Source organism: Myotis nattereri (assembly GCF_964212035.1).
Source record: "Myotis nattereri genome assembly, chromosome: 1".
Classification (NCBI taxonomy): domain Eukaryota; kingdom Metazoa; phylum Chordata; class Mammalia; order Chiroptera; family Vespertilionidae; genus Myotis; species Myotis nattereri.
The window spans coordinates 172,618,449-172,638,504 of NC_138075.1; the positions used below are offsets into that span (position 1 = coordinate 172,618,449).

At 42.3% G+C, this 20,056-nt stretch overlaps 1 protein-coding gene across 1 annotated transcript in view; it reads right to left on the reverse strand.

Moving 5' to 3' along the window:
- The window catches only part of HERC6 (HECT and RLD domain containing E3 ubiquitin protein ligase family member 6), a gene marked incomplete at both ends in the record, with an annotated part of 65,613 nt that overhangs the window by 26,442 nt on the left and 19,115 nt on the right, over positions 1-20,056 (reverse strand). Inside the window, 7 exons of the mRNA XM_081111489.1 lie at positions 2,922-3,111; positions 6,370-6,463; positions 10,639-10,698; positions 11,953-12,074; positions 17,157-17,224; positions 17,809-17,939; positions 19,782-19,909. Of these exons, the coding sequence (XP_080967615.1) occupies positions 2,922-3,111; positions 6,370-6,463; positions 10,639-10,698; positions 11,953-12,074; positions 17,157-17,224; positions 17,809-17,939; positions 19,782-19,909 (793 nt within the window). The remainder of the gene's footprint in view (positions 1-2,921; positions 3,112-6,369; positions 6,464-10,638; positions 10,699-11,952; positions 12,075-17,156; positions 17,225-17,808; positions 17,940-19,781; positions 19,910-20,056) is intronic.

Genomic DNA, 20,056 nt, shown 5'->3' on the forward strand with positions numbered 1-20,056 from the left:
CAATAAATGTCTGGGGACAATTGGAAACTGATCCAGAAAAGAATTTAATCAAGACAAACTCCATATGGATCAAAGATTTAAACATAAAAATGAAACAATAAAAACTATATTTGGAGCATGGGAATGTTTTTGTTTCTTTGTTTCTGAGTGAGATAGTCTATTTGAAGTCTGATCCAAACTAAGAAACCATAAAGGAAAATGCTAATATAGTTGGCTTCATAAACATGTTAAAAATAATCATGCATGGCAAAAATACCACAAAGTAAAAACAATTTTAATAACCTAAAGAAAAAATTTGTAACTCATATTGTTGATAAAGGATTAGCTGCCAAAATAGTTTGAAACCTCCTAAGTAAAAACTAACAACAGATAGAAAAATGGGTAAGAGGGAAGAACTGCTAGTTCCCAGATATGATATACACATGAACTGAGATAGAAGAACCCCTAGCCCAGCGGTTCTCAACCTGTGGGTCGCGACCCCTTTGGGGGTCGAACGACCCTTTCACAGGGCTCGCCTAAGACCACTGAAAAACATATCTATAATTACATATTGTTTTTGTGAGTAATCACTATGCTTTAATTATGTTCAATTTGTAACAATGAAAATATATCCTGCATATCAGATATTTACATTAGGATTCATAACAGTAGCAAAATTACAGTTATGAAGTAGCAACGAAAATAATTTTATGGTTGGGGGTCACCACAACATGAGGAACTGTATTAAAGGGTCGCGGCATTAGGAAGATTGAGAACCACTGCCCTAGCCTGTTTGGCTCAGTGGATAGAGTGTCTGCCTGAGGACTGAAGGGTCCTGGGTTTGGTTCCAGTCAAGGGCACATATTTCTGTTGCAGACTCGATCGCCAGTCCCAGTTGGGGCGCTTGCGGGAAGCAACCAATCGATGTGTCTCTATTACATTGATGTTTCTCTCTTTCTGTCTCTCACCCTCCCTTCCATTATGTCTAAAAGCCAATGGAAAAATATCCTCAGGTGAGGATTAATAAAACAAACAAAGAAGAAAACCAGCACAACCTCATTCTTAATGAGAAAATTAAAAGAGTATTTTTTCCAGAATGGGAAAGACCAAAAGTTTGATAACACTGTAGAAACATGAATTCATTGGCTGCTGTGAAGGGTAAACATACATCCTCTGTCCTGGCGGCTACTTTGCCCAACTCCAGGGGTGCATTTTACTTAGATACAGTGTGGATGGCGGCCCCTTGAAGTTGGACTACCTGCTGGCCCAGACTTCTGTGGAAGGTCATCTGGCAAAATCTCTCAAAATTTAAAATCCATGTACAATTAGACCCAGTAATTTTGCCTTCTGGAATTTTCCCTGTGTACATTTACAAATGTACAAAGAAATGCATGTTAGTACTGTTATGATAGCAAAAATTTAAAACAAGTATTCATAGTATATCCTCCCAATACAATCTATTCAGACATTACATAGAATAAGGCAGCTCTACCGATTCAACAGCAGAATGCTCTCCATAATATACTGTTAAATGGGGAAAAGCAAGTTGCCAAAGCATGCGAATAGTATGCTGCCACTAAAAATGCATTTCTATATGTTTTTATGTGTAATATCTTTCAAAGTTTACACAGGAAACTATATTCAGTAATTGCTTTCTGAGAGGGGAACTAGGTGGCTTATATTTCACTGTATATATCCTTTGTTCCTTTCAAGTTTTGGACCTTGAACACTTGCTTAAAATTGTAAAAAGACATCCTATTGTAGTGAATAAAATAAACAAGAATACAAAACTTAACATTTCTTTTTCATCCCCTCTGGTTAAAATGTCTAAAGTTTTATTTATTTATTTATTTATTTATTTATTTTTAAAAATATATTTTATTGATTTTTTACAGAGAGGAAGGGAGAGAGATAGAGAGTTAGAAACATCGATGAGAGAGAAACATCAATCACCTGCCTCCTGCACATCTCCTAGTGGGGATATGCCCGCAACCCAGGTACATGCCCTTGACCGGAATCGAACCTGGGACCTTTCAGTCCGCAGGCCGACGCTCTATCCACTGAGCCAAACCAGTTTCAGCGAAAATGTCTAAAGTTTTAAAACAGCACAAGCAAAAAGTTTCAAAGTGGATTTATCGTGACTGGATCCTCTACGGTCACTAAACTCTGATGTCAAAGCCATGTCCAAGTCTAGGAATTGTACATGCCTTGCACGGTATAACAGTAATGATTAGAACTGCTTTAGGTTTATCTTTCTAATAAGTCACATATCATGTACTCAAGTATTTGTGTATTTTGAAATCTATTCAAAATTTGCTACAACTTCTATATGCACCCCTATGTTCATAGCAGCACAATTCACCATAGCTAAGATCTGGAAATAGCCTAAGTGCCCATCAGTAGATGAATGGATTAGAAAACTGTGGTACATCTACACGATGGAATACTATGCTGCTCTAAAAAGGAAGGAACTCTTACCATTTGCAACGTCATGGATGGAACTGGAGAGCATTATGCTAAGTGAAATAAGCCAGTCAATGAAGGAAAAATATCACATGATCTCACTCATTCATGGATAATAGAGACCATTATAAACTTTTGAACAATAATAGATACAGAGGCAGAGCTGCCTCAAACAGATTGTCAAACTGCAGCGGGAAGGCCGGGGAGGGTTGGGGGGCAGGAGGTAGGGGGGTAAGAGATGAACTAAAGGACTTGTATGCATGCATATAAGCATAACCAATGGACATAAGACACTGGGGGATAGGGGAGGCTAGGGGACTGTCTAGGGCGGGGGGATAAAATGGACACATATGTAATACCATTTGTAATACTTTAAGCAATAAATTAAAAAAAAATAAAAAAAATTGCTACAACTTCTACTTCAGACAGTGACTCTATTGACAGCTAAAATAAAGTAACATGAAAGTAATCAAACTTACTCAGGACTCGTAAAGATCGGTCACTCATTTTACAAACAGCCTGTGCAAAGGGAACCACCAGACTTCCCGAGTTCCTAGGATCGTGCATCACAGGACATTGTGGGAGCAGAAGGAAAACTGACAACGCTTCTTGGTGTGGAGAACGGCATGGAAGAGCTCCGAGCAGATGATCCCTGAGACATGTAGTTATCTGCAGTTGAAACGGGATCGGAGAAAGAAAGGCCCGGGGTAAGTTTTGGGAACAGGGTTTACATTCCTCCACTTTCCAACTAGAATCATCATTTAGTTTTCCTGAAACCTGTTGTTCATTATTCCTTGCATCCCAAATGCCCCTGAAGTAGTATGTGCGAGCCATCCTTCCGATTTTATAGTGGGGTGCATAAGGAAATAAAAGTGGATCATGTGCACGTAGGTGCTGAGGGACTTGTGGAGGTGGTTCAATTAGAAAGTGACAGAGCAGGGATCCATACCCAGACCTGTCTGGGCTAAAATCTGCCTCGGCAGAGAAAATGCCATGTGTTCCCCTCTCCAGTCCTGTTGCAGCTTCCTCCTGGGTTCACCGGAAGATGGTATTTTCTAGCCGCCTCCGCAGTTAGTGGGGCCATGTGACCGAGTTCTAGCTAATGCCACGTTGAGTGCAGGTGATGTACGACACTTCGAGGCATGGCCCCCAGAAACCTCTCACGTGACCTTACATACTCTTTCTTAATCTGCCAACCAAACACAGAAGATCTACTGGAGGGTTTCATGGCCCCAGAACCCAGAAAGAAGGAGCCTGGGCCACTCCTGAATTCAACTGTGCAGAGGTTGGAAGGGTAGCAGACTATGCCACCCCAAAAGATGCCACTCCTGCATGAGGTTCATTTTAAATGTGTGTGTGTGTGTGTGTGTGAGTGTGTGTGTATGTATTTAATTTATTCAGGGAGGAAGGGAGAGGGAGCGAGAGATAGGAACATCAATGATGAGAGAGAATCATTGATTGGCTGCGTCCTGCGCCCCCCCCCCACTGGAGATCGAGCCCGCAACCCGGGCTGTGTCCTAGCCGGGAATTGAACTGTGGCCTCCTGGTTCATAGATCGACACTCAACCACTGAGCCATGCTGGCCAGGCTTGAGGATCATTTTGAGCTGAAGGCAAGTAAGAAAAAACAGACTAGAACAAGCTTTCTGGCTTCCCCTCTATTTACCTAAAAACTGAATATAAATTCCTTTTGTGAAGGTGTCCTCTTATCCCCAACTTCCTGTACCAGGAAGAGGATAACCACCTTACAGCAGAGATGAGCTAGCACTGAGAAAGTCCACACAAACAAATCTTACTAACTAGCCCTTTCCTACCATTCATTTCCCCATATATTTGCCTTCCCACAATTTGGCACCTCTAGAAGCTCAAAGTCCTTTTCCGTTGTCTGGTCACTTCTCTACAAGATGATTGTACTTTTCTAAGATGCTATATAAGCCCAAGTTCTAACCACCCCTTCAAATTTCTTATCCCTGAATATATATATGAAGGATACACCCGTGAATAAACTTCGGTTTGTTTTTCACCTATTAACCTGTCTTTTCTCAGTCTATTTTGTAGGGTCTCACCCAATGAAACTAAGATGGATAGATGGGGGAAAAATTTCCCTCTACAGGTGCCTCATATTTTCAATCCTCATTTAACTATGATGTGGAAAATAAATCTTCATTGTATTAAGCCACTGAAGTTTAGAAGTTGTTTGTGACAACAGCTAGCATTATTATACTATCTAATAGATCTCAGATACTCTTAACTATAGTGTCTGCCTCTACATGACGTAAGGGTTAAGTATGATGATATATGCAACAATAAACTGTAAAGTACTATATTATTATTATTACTATTATTATTATTACTACATCAGTGTTCTTACAATTAGTTTTCTCAGGATAAGGGATGAATTAGTAGCAGATTGACCTCAACTAGATTTGAGATTCATCTCAAGAAATAGAGACCAGCCTTTTCGGTCTCTTAGTCCAGGATTATCCTGCTTCCCAAACATGATAGAGGTTATTTACTTCTCAAGTAATGGTTTTCTCATATTGAAAATAAAAATATTGTTACCCTGGTTGGTCGGTTGGAGCGTCAACCTGTTTACCAAAAGTAGCAGATTCCATTCCTGGTCAGGGCACATACCTGAAGTTGCGACTTTGATCCCCTTTTGGTGCATGTGTGGGAGGCGACTGATTGATGTTTCTCTCTCTCCCTTCCTCTCTCTAAAAATCAATAAAAATATGTTTTAAATAAAATTATAATCAATTAAGAAAGAAAGAAAATTAAAGCATTGTCATCTTCTGTATGTTTAAGTGTTCAAAGAGAAAGTAAGAGCCGGCGCTTAATACAGCATCTGAAATACAACAACCACAAAATGAACACTGTCCCCTCTCTCTGTCAGGTTCCCCTCACTCAACTCCCAACAAAAACTGCAATCATAATTGTTCCTGTAAGGCAGTGGTTCTCAACCTTCCTAATGCTGTGACCCTTTAATACAGTTCCTCAGGTTGTGGTGACCCCCAATTTCATTGTTACAAATTGAATATAATTAAAGCATAGTGATTAATCACAAAAACAATATGTAATTATATATGTGTTTTCCGATGGTCTTAGGCAACCCCTGTGAAAAGGTCGTTCGACCTCCAAAGGGGTCGCAACCCACAGGGTGAGAACCGCTGCTGTGGAAATTCTATTGCTCTTTTTCTCAAGTAAATATTGACTTTTACTGATACCGTTATAATTTAGCCCAGTTATTAATAATTGGAAAGGAGCAAAGAGAAGATCAAAGGTTAGCAACTTGCCATTTGTACAGCTTTGCCAGGAAGCTGTGGTTTAACCTTTCCCAGGAAGCTACTGGTTTGTCCCCGCTGGGGGGATGGACTGGACACATGACCAGTGAGGTCTGGGTGAAATAGGGAAGGTACTTGTCTGTCAGTCATACCTGGGAACAGGTCATTGGCCAGAGTAGGTGTGGCCACTGCAAGAGCAGGAAGATGTGAGGTACTTAACCGCTTAAACAAAGGAGTTCCCTCTGTTGTTGCTCTTGTCTCTCTTTTGCTCATGGGACTCTTGTTGCAGGGGCCTCACCTTTGGCTCCCTTGCCCTCGCCCACAGGGCCCACAGCCATGTGGACCCCACACACAATGGACTAATGGAATGCAGCAAGCCTACCACTGTCCCAGACCCAGCTTCATTATCAGACGGAACTTTGGACTCTGGCTTTGCTTCTACCTCTGCCAAAGCCCCATGTTCATATCTTTCAGGACTGGATTAAGGGAAGTGGGACTTTGCAAACCCAAGGATGTAATTCATGCAAATAAAAATCACTCATCCTCCTGTGTGAGTCTCAGAAAATTCTTTTTCTCGAGATATGTAAGGACCCGACCCCCAGCACCCAGTGGGGAAGGGGATCCACCACTTTCACCGGTAACATTACCATGAAAGAAATCCATTGCTTTTGTGTTAACTTCTCAAAGGTATCTTTTGCCATTTGTAGGTCCACATCAATGGAATGCATTTTTCCGGATTCTCTTTGGATACAAGAAATGCAAAAACACGCATAAACAAATGGAAAGGAACATTTCTAAGCTTCATATATCCTTATTTAGTTTTATTTTAGTACATATCAAGTATAAACTTTTTTTCTTAAAGCTTGCCTCCTTTCAAAATAATCCATTTCCTTGGCATAAAAAAACATGAAATCTGTGTTCTCCTAAAAGTGAGGGTAGGTAACAATTTACTATCTCTAGAGTAGCTACAAATTTGGGCTGCAGTAACAGCAACATTTTACATGCTGCGTCTGAGAACTGATAGCATTTACCCCCCTCCAGCCAGCATACAGAGAACTGAAAATACATATTCCTCCTCCCCCCCCACCCCCCCGCAACCCCCACACACATGAACACATACACATTCCTTACCATCTACAGCTACATTACTTTGGGATTCCACTATTTCATTAGCATGATTTTACTATTCCTAGAGACACCTGCCCAAGCAAATGTCTTGATTATTCATTATAGGAACTTCCTGAAAAGACCCATGAACTCTCCCATGGAAAAGCATCAACAGATAGTTTATGCCAAGTTCTTTGAACCTCTTGCCTCAAAATCCTTGCCCTGCAGTTTCCATCCATCCAAGATCCTTGTATCTTTTCCCAACATAACCAAGCCCCCTTTCCACACTGAAAAACTTGCCTTAAACCAAACTGCCAATTCTTAATAAATTCCAACCTGGCTTTCCCCCTCAGAAACACTACAAAGCCTGCTGGAGGCAAATGACAACAAGTAGTTAACATATAAATGCAAGAAGTCTGTCAGAAGGCTGATGGACTTTGATATTCAACAAGGGCTGAGAATCAGCATTGTATTACCCTGCTGCTGACTGAAGGCTGAAGGCAATCCCCTAACCTGATAATTCTTTGTTTACCAAACCTTACCATTGATGTCTGTTCACTCTGCTAAAGGGCAAATGTATATTCTAGTAAATAAAAAGCTATGGGTCCGGAGATTCAAAGAGCCATTCCACTAGAGAAAGGCCTTCAGCTGGTTCCCCCAGTGCCTTCCAAATATGTATTTATTGTCTAGTATATCCATTTGTGCATGACCCCTTCTCCAGATTCTGAATCCTTGCTGCAAAAGATTGCGGCTAAAGCCCTGTAAAGGTGTCCTGCCACCCAGGGCTGTGTTAATGATATTTGAGGAGCATGCATTCTGCCAAACAGTTTGTCTTTATGTTCTATCAATAAATACTTTATACTTGTTGGATTAACAAATCAATAGTAACCAAAAGGCTAAAATATCATGCAAGTATTAAATCAAAGGATTGTAAAGTATATTCTTTTCAGCCTTTGACATCTTTTTTATTTTTTAAAATATATTTTTATTGATTTCAGAGAGGAAGGGGGACGGAGAGAGAGAAACATCAATGAGTATCATTGATTGGCTACCTCTTGCACACCCCCTACTGGGGATTGAGCCTGTAACCCGGGCATGTGCCCTTGACTGGAATTGAACCAGGGGCCCTTGAGTCCACAGGCCAAAACTCTATCCACTGAGCCAAACTGGCTAGGGCCAGCCTTTGACATTTTAAGACATTTTAAGATGAACTTGCGGTTCATCACTCCTGGGAGGTTACATTTCCACTTAAAAAAATTATATATATAGCTTTGTGCAGTGGCAGTATCGTAGCCAATGAGGTTTATCTGAGGTGTGATTATTGCTAATTGAAAAAAAAAATTTATATATAGCCCTAGTCAGTTTTGCTCAGTGGATAGAGTGTCAGCCCACGAATTGAAGAGTCCCAGGTTAGATTCTGGTCAAGAGCACATACCTCTGGTTCAGGCTCGATCCCTGGCCCTGGTCAGGCTTGTGTGGAAGGCAACCAATCAAAGTGTCTCTCTCAGATGTGTCTCTCTCACATCGATGTTTCTTTCTCTGTCTCTCCCCCTTCCCTTCCACTCTCTCTAAAAATCAATGGAAAAATATCCTTGGGTGAGGATTAACAACAACAATAACCAAAAATAAAATTATACACACACACACACACACACACACACACACACAAAATTCATGCATGGGTAGGGTCCCTAGGCCTGGCCAGCGATCAGGGCTGATTGGGGCCTTCTGGCTGCCAGCCAGGGCCTTCCTTCGTTTCAAGCCACCCCCTGGTGGTCAGTGCATGTCATAACGAGCAACCGAACTCCTGGTCTCTGGGTCAAACTCTCAAGAGGACAATTTGCATATTAGGCTACACACACACACACACACACACACACACGTATAATTTTATATATACATATAATTTTTATTTTATTTTTTCAATCACCATTTATCCCCTCCATGGCCTCTTCCACTTCCACTCACCCCCAGCCCAAGCCCCACCCCCTACAATCACAACACTGTTGTCCATGTCCATGAGTTCCCTCTCTGGATGAATGGAACAGAATGACTTATTTTAGAGGGCAGAGGGGTGGAGGGAATGAGATGCATTTAATCAAAGAACATATATGCATATATGCATAGCCCATGGACACAGACAATAGTGTGAGGAAAGGCCTGGGGTGGGGTGGGGGCTGGGTGGAGGGGGACAAAGGAGTGGAAAATAGGGGACATCTGTAATACTGTCAACAATACATTTAAAGAAAAAAAGAACTAGAAAAGAAAAAGATATTCTTAGTGTGGAAGAGACTAGCATTAGGGAAGAAAGAAGACACACTGTATGGCAGAGTCCCTCACTTTCAGCCTGGAAGGACGGCAAGAGGAGGAAAACGAATGGGAGGAACAGCAGAGAGAAGCAGTGTCCTGATTTCTCTTCTCCCACCTTTGTCCAGGATGCATAGAGATGAACAGGAATGCTTTTTTGAGCTCTAGGAATATACTGCCTCATGAGCTGCCAGTGGGAAGCCATGCCAGTTAACTGCCTTGGGCTGCTCTGGTGCCCAGGTGAAGTTGTTGGAGTGGCTGAGAATGCAGCTGGGTTAAGAACCAATGAGACAATAGTACAAAATAATGTTGAATGTAAACTGTAATTGAAAAAATTAAAAAGAAAAAATGAACCAATGGAACAACTGAGTTATGTAGGGGCAAGGAATAGCTGCAGCAGGGGTTAAGCAAGCACCACCTAGTGGCCAGGAGGGGGTTAGAAGATGTGTACACCCAGTATCTTCTGAACCATGAGCCAACTCAACAAGGGGAGGGCTGGGACCTGACCCAGTAAAGGACTGGAATGAGTTATATTGGCTGTAAACAGACCCCAGGGCACTCACCTTCAGATAAAGCAGAGGGCAGCCTAAGGGTCCCTTCATGTTGCTATGGCCCCTTCACCTCCCCTTGTAAACTGTTTAATTAAACAAGAAAGCCATTGGACTGTGGTGGCTCTAATGGCATGGAGGCCTACATAAAGAAACAAAATCTAAGCCTGTAAATGCCTCAAAGTTATGGAATCAAAACCTAAGGACAAGCAGTCACAAACAGCCTAGGCTTAAAGCTATAGCCAATCAAATCATTTCCTTTCTTTGCTTCTGCACTTTCTCTATGTCCGTCTTTCTCCTGGCTCCCTGTTTGCAGAGCTCTCTTAATCACCTCCTGTTTGGCACTACCCCATTTGAATCAATATTTGTTCAAGTAAACTCTTAAGATGTTTAGAATGCCTAGGTTATCTTTTCCTGGTTCTTAGTCACAGTACTGCTGAGCATAGAAGGAGGGGAAAAAATAGAAGACCAAATATTGAGTATGTTACAAGGGAATTGTTTAAACGACTAGGTCAGACCAAGTGTCAAACCAAATACGAAGTTAGATTTCCCTCTGCAATAGAGAGACTAAAGATAAATAGGATCTGTTTTCCTTACTGATCCCACCACAATAAGAACTGCCAAGTACAGCCTTGACTCTAAGTACAAAGGCAATGAGATAATACTCATGGAAATAAAGATCCAGAAAAACACACCATTCCTCCCAGTCAGAGAACAGAGGAGGGCAGGGTTGAGGAAGTAAACAATGTGAAATAGGAATTACAACTTAATAGTGGTCTAATAGAAAATTACTTTACAAAATGGAAGAATTCTGTAACAACCCATGGAGTTTTCTATGTTGGACTTTTTGTTCATAGATACCAAAATTCACAAATTGAAATGACTGACTTAAAAGACTTCATTTAAAAAATTCCCCACCGTTTTAAATGAAGGTAAATCTCATACAAATATTACCTTTTCTTTAAAAAACTTGCAGTCAGACAAGCAGGAGATGAAAATATCATTCTAATTTCACTGCAAAAGCAATAACATAAGGGTTAAGTCGTAACATACAGTAAAGCATGCCTCCTCTTATCTCATGTCTGAATATATAATTGATGATGTGGAATCATTTTTAACAAAAATAACGATTCTTCTAAGAGTCCTCCAAAAGCTGGTTATGCTTTGTGCATGTGACTACTACAACTTATCATCAGCCTTCATAGCTGATTTGATCAAGTAATCTAGAGTTAAATAAATCCATCCTTCTGAACACTAACAATGGAACTCCCGAGAATAATCTATCTATCTATCTATCTATCTATCTATCTATCTATCTATCTATCTATAAATAAAAGCCTAAGTGACCATTTGACCAGGAAGCTATGATGGCACTGGTAGCTATGATGGCACTGGATACCAGGGGGTAAACACTCAATGCAGGAGCTGCCCCCTGGTGGTCAGTGCACTCCCACAGCGAGAGCACTGTTCAGCTGACCAATAGGCGCCAGACGCCCGGCTCATGGCTGTCAAGCTCAGTGGCGCAAGCCTCTTCCACAGACACTCCCCCTGTGCGTCCCTCCCCCATCTGGACTGGGACTGGGATCAGGACCTGCATCATGACTGACTGGGCATAAGCCTGTGGCCACTCTTTGGTCAGGAGCGCACCAGTATCACCCTAGGACTAGAGAAGGGAGACCACAGCAGAGCAGCAGCGAGTCTACTGAGCAGTGGTGGCAGGTGCAATAGGGCCTGGGCTCAGGTTCCTTCCTGGCCACCTGCTGCTTCGAGCACTGCTACATCCCTTGGGGGATGTTGGACTGCTGGTTCGGTCAATCCCCTCAGGCCAGACCGAGGGACCCCCTACTGGTGCACGAATCTGTGCACCAGACCTCTAGTGAAGACATAAAAAATCACTCCTACATCTCCCTCACCTATCTAGGTGTCTGGGATATTGTACGTCCTCAATAGGGTGGGGAAAAAGTAGGTTTATAGTTATGAGTTCATGACGAGTTCATTCCTGCATTATTTATTAATTATTGTATTAATTTTCGATAGGAGCAACTGTAAACCTTCTCCCCCCCCCCCCCCCCCCCGGATACATCTGTTAAGTCGACAATGAATCAATGAATAAATCAATCACTTCTTCAAACTAAGAGGTGGCAGAAGACAAGACTGAAATGCAAGTGCCTTCACAAGAAAGCCAAACCCTCATTCTTAGGTCTAGGATAAAGTGACCATGGCTCCAGAACCAAAAAAAAGTGTCAGATAATTATTGGACAGAGCCACCTCTTAGTCGCTTCACGTTCATTACTTCCACTTGTCATTGTCATCCACTGTTCTGCCCGGGACTGGTTAACTCGGCTTATTTCTGGCAAGGTTTTCTTGGAAACATTTGTGGAACCAGTATCCTTCAAGGAAGAAAAATAAAAGAACCATCAGAAAAGACACACACGTGCTGAGTAACAGGCAATCTCGTAATGCTTATGGCACAGGCTGTAGATAGGACCAGCCCTCTCAGGCAGTGGGGTTTGGTGGGAGGAGCTAAGGCATCAGATTGGTCTGGTCCAGTTCCTAGCTTTGGCTACTTTGCTTGATCTGAGCCTTAATTTAGCACTTAGAAATGGGATAATACAAAATATTAAAAACAGGAACTCGAACAGATACTTGTAGGCCAATATTATTGCAGCGTTATTCGCAATAGCCAAAAGACATAAACAACCCATGTCCACCAACAGCATCAACAGATGAATGCTGTATATACATGCAATGGGTTACTCAACCATGAAAAGAAGTGAAAATTCTGATACATGCTACAACATGGATGAACATTGAAAACATGCTAAGTGAAATATGCCAGATACGAAAGGACAAATATTGTATGATTCCACTTATATGAAGTAGGCAAATTATACACAAAAAGTAGATTAGGGGTTACCTGGGGATGGGAGGAATGAGGGAATGGGGAGTTAATATTTAATGTTTACAGATTTTGTTTGGAGTGATGAAAAAGTTTTGGAGATGGATAGTGTTGATAGTTGCATTCTACAACATTGGAATGCAATTAATGCTACTGAACTGTTCACTTAAAATTGGTTAAAATAGCAAATTTTGTAATATATGTACATATATTATTATTATTGCCACAATAAAAAATGAGATAATAAGACCCAATACCTAGATCCCTTGGATCTTATTATTAGGTATACAAAGCTTTATATTATAGTAGGTACTCAATAAATACTAGTTTCTTTCTCCTCTTTAATAAGACACAGATTTTTACTTTTATATCAACAGTTTTTAAACTTCAGCATGCAGCAGAATCGCCTGGTGATCTTGTTAAAGCATAGACTGCTGGGCCCATCCCCACAGTTTCTGGTTCAGTAGGTCAGGGGTGGAGCCAAGAATGTGCACCTGGTGAGTTCCCAGGCGATGCTGATGCTGCTGGTTTGGGGACCACACTTTGAGAACCATGGTTCTATACAATACTTGAAACCAAATGGCTCAGCCAGACGTGTCAGAAATCACTGTCTGGAAAGAAAAATCAGTCTTATAACATAGAATTCCAAATACACCAGTACTCTGTTCCATACTATACTTTGGCCTCCACTGAACTTGTAATGAGTCAGGAAATGTTGGTCACTTTTGTTTAATCTATACTAATAAAAGCCTAGGTAGCCCTTGTGCCCTCACACGATGCCCTCATGTCACCACAAGATGGCCGGCAGAGGAGGTAAGTTGTGGGCGATCAGGCCAGCAGGGGAGGGAAGTTGTGGGCAATCAGGCTGGCAGGGGAGGGCAGTTGGGGGCGACCAGGCCTGCAGGGGAGGGCAGTTGGGTGCGATTGGGCTAGCAGGGGAGGATAGTTGGGGGCCATCGGGCAGCAGGGGAGCAGTTAGGGGGCAATCAGGCAGGCGAGTGGTTAGGAGCCAACAGTCCCGGATTGTGGGATCTGGCCTAAACCGGCAGTCAGACATCCCCCAAGGGGTCCCAGATTGGATAGGGTGCAGGCTGGGCCTCTAGTGCTTAAATAAAGACCTTTGAAGAAGATGTGTAACCATGATTCCTAAAGTTCCCTCCAGCTCTTTTATCTGAGTCCTGCAGTTCAATCCTGAGGAGGCTTTTTTCCCCTTTTATATCACAGGAACCTTGGGATAATAACCTGCTCCCTACAGGCACCTACTTACCATTCCTTCTACTTCCTACTTCAAAATCCTGACTCCTCTGAAGGACATGACATCAGACTGTATCCTCTGCCTCCCTTTCTTCTACAATCATCTCCCAGTGTCCTAGTCACTACCCTTCAATCATTGACAACTCTGGCACCTTGCTGACTGTCTTCCTCAGGACCACCACGCCTGTCATTTTTCTTCCTGTCATTCTTGGCAACTTCAGAATTAACACAATGTATTTCCCACCTTGATCTCTCAATTCTTGATCTCATCTCTAGTCTTTTCCTCTGCTCTACCTCAGCCACTCATGCCCTCCACCAGGGTTTCTAAACCGATGCTTCTGACATTCTGAGTCAGCTAATTCTTTGCTGTGAGGGGCCGTTTCGTGCACTGTAGGATGTGGAGCAGCATCCCTGGCCTCTACCCACTGTATGGCAGTAGCAGCCACCCTCTCCATGCATGTCTTGCTGCATTTATGACAATTATTCACTCTTTCTCATGCATTACTTTCTCCATATGAAATGGATCATTCTTTCTCACTGGCGCACAAACATACCTTAAGATCACCTCTCTAGACAATAGCAAAACCCTCCCACAGTTCTCTATTCCCCTTCACAACAAAACTCGCACTTGTCACAGCCATGGTTTCTACTGGCTCCCCTGCTATTCTCTGTCTCTCCCACTAAGTCAGGTGTCATCAACTCCCTGCCCCCTGCCAGATGACTCAGTCTTAACAGCAAAAACAAACTCTGTGTTCATCTTCACCTCTCAGCAGGATGTGACGGAATTGGCCACTTCCTCCTTCCAGAACCAGTTTCTTCTTGTGGCGTGATGAGGCACCCTCCCTGGTTCTCTGCTACCTCAGAAACTGGTCCTTCTCAGGCTCTTCTCCTGGCTCCTCCTCCCTGCCTGATTTCTAAACGGAGAAATCCCTCCAACCTGGATGGTGTTCCCTTCTCTTCATTTTTACTTTCCCTCTAGGTGACCTTTTACCCAGGCCCCTGGCTTAGATCCCATTTAGAGTTTGATCCCATGTTTATATTCTAGCGCTGACATCCTCCCTGAGCTCCAGATTCAGACATCCAACTGAACTCCGGATCACCTCTCCAAGGAAATTTCAAATTGGCCCCCCCTCACATAACTGACCTTGCCTTACGTCCCCGGCTCCATCTCAGATGATTCTTTATCCTTTCCTACCAAGCTCTGTCTGGCCGGCTTTCTTTCTGTTCCTCACATGCCGGGAGCCGGTCCATCCTTGCTGTTTCAAGGGACCTGGCATATATGGCATACTGTTCTTAATATGTTTGCTCACCTTCTTGGCACTATGTGTTTTAACCAAGGTCTCTGAGAAAGGTTGTTTCCCCAGGTAGGGATTTTCCCCTGAAGTTAGGGAGGGAATAAAACCTCTTAACTAAGTGCCAGGCGGGTAATTAATCACTTTAACTATGAACAATCATACTTAAGCTACATAATCTTTACTCCCTGGAATGGAGATAAGAAACGCCCTAACCTTTGAAATAGAGATTGATAGGATTGGAATCAACTGGTATAAATACAGATGTAAGAAGACAGAACAGAGAGAAGACAGAACCAGGAGGCACAGAACCTACACAGAACGTTCTCTAGAGACAGAAGAACTTCGCTGGGGAGAACATGGCAAAAGATCCTGGACAGAAACTGGCCTCAGAACCTAGCGAGAGAACATGGCAAAAGATCCTGGACTGAACCCGACTACAGAAATTGGCAAGAGAACCTGACTAGAACCTGGTGACTGAATCTGGCTGGAGAACCTGGACAGAACCTGGCTGGAGAACCTAGCGAGGGAACATGGCTACTGAACCTGGCTGGAGAACCTAGCAAGAGAACACATATACAGAACCTGGCTGGAGATCCTAACCAGAACCTCTCTGGAGATCCAGACCAGAACATGGCTGGAGAACTTGGCTAGAGATCCTGGCTAGGCTGCTGATCAACTGAACGCTATCTTCGTGTCATTCCTTCTCCGCTGACTCTGTCCACACCTTTGGGGACCCCTGGACCTGCTGGGGTTGGACCCCAGCACTCACAGAGGTAAATGTGTTCGTGCACCAGGGCTTTCTACCCGTCGTTCCCTCTACCTGAAATGCTTTCTCTGTTTCTAAGCTGCTCAAATGTCACCGCCTCTGCCAGGCCTTCTTTGACTGACATTTCTAAAGAAGCCCACCTCAAAAGACCCGTTTGGTTTTCTTCGGAGCACCTCTCACTCTCTAACAAAACCTTATTTTTCATTTCTATGTTTATTATCTTTCCTTTTCTGTAGAATCCAAACACCATGAGTGAGGGCAACCTTCTAGGATACAAATAATAGAATCCTTGTATTATTCACTTTCATCTCAAGTGCTAAGAGCTGAGCCAGAGACACAGGAGGTGTTTGTTGACTGGCTTATTGAATGGCTATGACAGAGCAACCAAGAACAATCTTCTGATTAGCCCAGCAACACAGAAACCTTTGCCTCTCACCATTTTCTGCCCCAGGCAACATAGTAAGAGTCTATATGGATGTCAAGTTTAAAACATCCCTTGCCGAAACCGGTTTGGCTCAGTGGATAGAGCGTCGGCCTGCGGACTGAAAGGTCCCAGGTTCGATTCTGGTCAAGGGCATGTACCTGGGTTGCGGGCACATCCCCGGTGGGGGATGTGCAGGAGGCGGCTGGTCGATGTTTCTCTCTCATCGATGTTTCTGACTCTCTATCTCTCTCCCTTCCTCTCTGTAAAAAATCAATAAAATATATTTAAAAACAAACAAAAAACAAACAAACAAACAAAAAAACATCCCTGATAATAGAGAAAAGTACAAGTTAGAAAAATAACTATGTATGCTTGTCTCCACACAAAACATTTTAGAATCATCCGGAAATAAAATAATAAAAATCCTCTCTGTTAACAGTTAGGAAGGCACTGGCATGGTGGACAGTGGTGTGAGCTCTGAAGCTGGTTGGATGGCCTGTGTTGGAATCCAGCTCTGCCACTCCTTAGCAGTGCAACTTTGGGCGAATCCACCTTTCTGAGACTCAGTTGTTTTCATCCGTAACGTGGAGGAAAACAATGCCGACTGGAGATGATATGAAGATTAAATGTGTTGATCCACTTGGAGTACTTGGATTAGTTAGTGGGAAAGCAATGCATTTGGGGGTGGTCTCATTGTTAGGAAGCCAGATGAGGAAGTGAGAATTACATAATATTTTTAAAAAGCATTCTAAGAAATTTGAATATATACAAATGATACAATTCTGCTTTGAAATCTAGAGGGAAAAATGATGTTAAAGAAACATTAACAGATACCTGATAAGTTGTCACAAAGTTGGCATATGTTCCAGCAAAAATGTGTTTGACTTGAACACCCACAAGGTCTAAAAGAAAGTGATAAATCCATGCTTATTGCTTTTATAAGTAAAAAAATAAATCTTTTGGTGTAAATCTAAAACATCTCTTAAAAATAGTCTTTAAAAAATCTGATTATTACCAAGCTAAATTGACTTCCGTAAAGGTAATTTACAATCTTCTGAATGAATTTTGACTACAAACGGCAGAAAAGATTAATTTTGAACAGGTTACATGTCATATGTTCACTTGGTCGAAAATTTAATTTTTCATGCATTTGGGTCATGAAGCCAGGCTAATGTGCTTTATAAGAGGTTTGATTAAATATATAGTAAAAGTGTATTGCTCTGATGCTTAAGTAACTGATTTGGGATCTTCTTTTGTATTACCTAATCTTTAGAAAAGGTTATCAAATACTCCAGGAATCACTACATAAGAAAAATGCATATTGCACAAATGAAAAATAATAGCACTAAAACAAACAAACAAACAAAATAATAATAGCACTAGATGAACCATAGTTCTGTGCACTCCTTTGAGAAGAAGCTGAATCATATTTTTCCTCAGTGAAATCAATTAACAGAAAATCATGAGTGAGTGGGACCACTTATACCAGAAATCAGGCAGTTAATGTCAGAGTTTTCCGTTTGGGCCTCCGGATGAGGTGGGCTGCTTGTGCAACTTGATCCATGACCAAAAGACACCACCCTACGAGTGGTGTAGACATACGCAAGGGTGTGGAAACTGCAGGAGAGAGAATACATATAGTGAAGATCAGGATACTCATGCTTTCTGAGAAAGATGATGTCTCTTAACACACACACACACACACACACACACACAGATTTATCTCACTCTCAGTACACAGATCCCTTATCACAATGTCAGTGTTAGAGGGTACAAAATGATGTGGCTAAACAAATGGTAGGTGAACATTACTAACCTTAAACATAGAATATAATTGATGGATCTTTACTATGGTTTCTATAGTTTGTGTTTAAAATGCAAGTGTTTTATTTTATGAATTACTAGTAGGTAAATGATACTCAAAGTGTCCTCATAACTAGTTTATGCAAAACTCTGAATATACATGCAAATATTCTTCATCTTCTACATGCATGAGCATGAGATTACCAAATATCACTGTTTTTGTTATACACCCACTCCCCACCCTCCAGCACCTAGTTAGGTGGTCTCTACACAGTAAACTTCAAAATAATCCCTATTAAGTAAATGCCAAGGGTGAAAAAGAAAATAATGAAAAAATTAGCCTATATTTGAAAAAAGTAAATTTCAGAAAAGAAAATCATCTATAAAAAGAATTGTCATATTTTAGGGTTGTAAGCTTTGATAACATTCCACATGAGTTCTTGCTTTTATTGTTTTTAAGATTTTTATTTGAGCCCTGGCCTGTTTGGCTCAGTGGATAGAGTGTTGGCCTGTGAACTGAGGGGCCCTAGGTTCAATTCTGGTTGGGGGCACATGCCTGGGTTGCGGCCTTGACCCCCAGCGGGGGGCGTGCAGGAGGCAGCCGGTCAATGGTTCTCTCTCATCATTGATGTTTCTGTCTCTCTCTCCCTTTCCTTTCCTCTCTGAAATCAATAAAAATATTTTTAAAAGATTTTTATTTGATTTTTAGAGACAGAGAAACATTGATGTGAGAGAGAAACATTGATTGGCTGCCTCCTGCATGCCCCCTACCAGAGATTGAGCCCACAACTCCACATATGCCCTGACCAAGAATTGAACTGGCAAACTTTTTGCACAGGACGACACCCAACCGAGACACACTGGTCAGGGTCATATGATTCATTTCTAAGTCATATTCTCTATAATAATAAAAGTATAATATGCTAATTAGACTGGACGACCTTCTGGACGAAGCTGGAACTGTGAGGGAAGCACAGGTCCCAGGTGCCAGAGGGAAGTCAGTGTCGGCAGCCAGGGGTAGGAAGGTCTACTCTTGCACAAATTTCGTGCATTGGGCCTCTAGTCTATAATAATAAAAGCATAATATGCTAATTAGACCAGACAGCTGAATGACCTTCCAGACATCCTTCCAGACGACCTTCTAGATGAAGCCGGGGCTGCGAGGACTGAGGCGGCCACCACAGCTGCGAGGGCCGAGCCCCTTGCACAAATTTCGTGCATTGGGCCTCTAGTATATAGTAAAACACCAATATGCAAATCGACCAAACGGTGGAACGACTGGTTGCTATGATGCACACTGACCACCAGGGGGCAGACACTCAACGCAGGAGCTGCCCCTGGTGGTCAGTGCACTCCCACAGGCGGAGCGCTGCTCAGTCAGAAGCCAGGCTCGCAGCTGGTGAGCGTAGGGGCAGTGGTGGGAATCTCTCCTGCCTCTGCTGTAGGCTGGCAGTAAGGAGCAAGAGGTCCCGGACATCCCTGGAGGGGTCCCTGACTGCGAGAGTGTGCAGGCCGGCTGAAGAACCCCCCCCACCCACCCCAGTGCACGAAATTTCATGCACCAGGCCTCTAGTGTGTGTGTGTGTGTGTGTGTGTGTGTGTGTGTATACATACATATACAAACAAAAGAAAGAAAGAAAGAAAGAAGCTTATTACCTTCCGCAATCTATCTGTGAAACTAGGCCATCAATTCTTTCCACTTCTTGTGGACCACTCTTCTTAGCAGTGGGGCTGTGTCCCAGCTGTCCAAAGCAATTGTCTCCAAATGTGAACACTTTCCCATTCTGTTTAAAAAAGTTGAAATCAAACTAATTTCAGGTAAAAAAAAGTAATTAAAAAGTTAAAGATTATGTATCATAACAGAAGTATATGAGAGCACTATGTGAGATATCCTATATAATAAAAGCCTAATGTGCAAATTGTTTGACCAG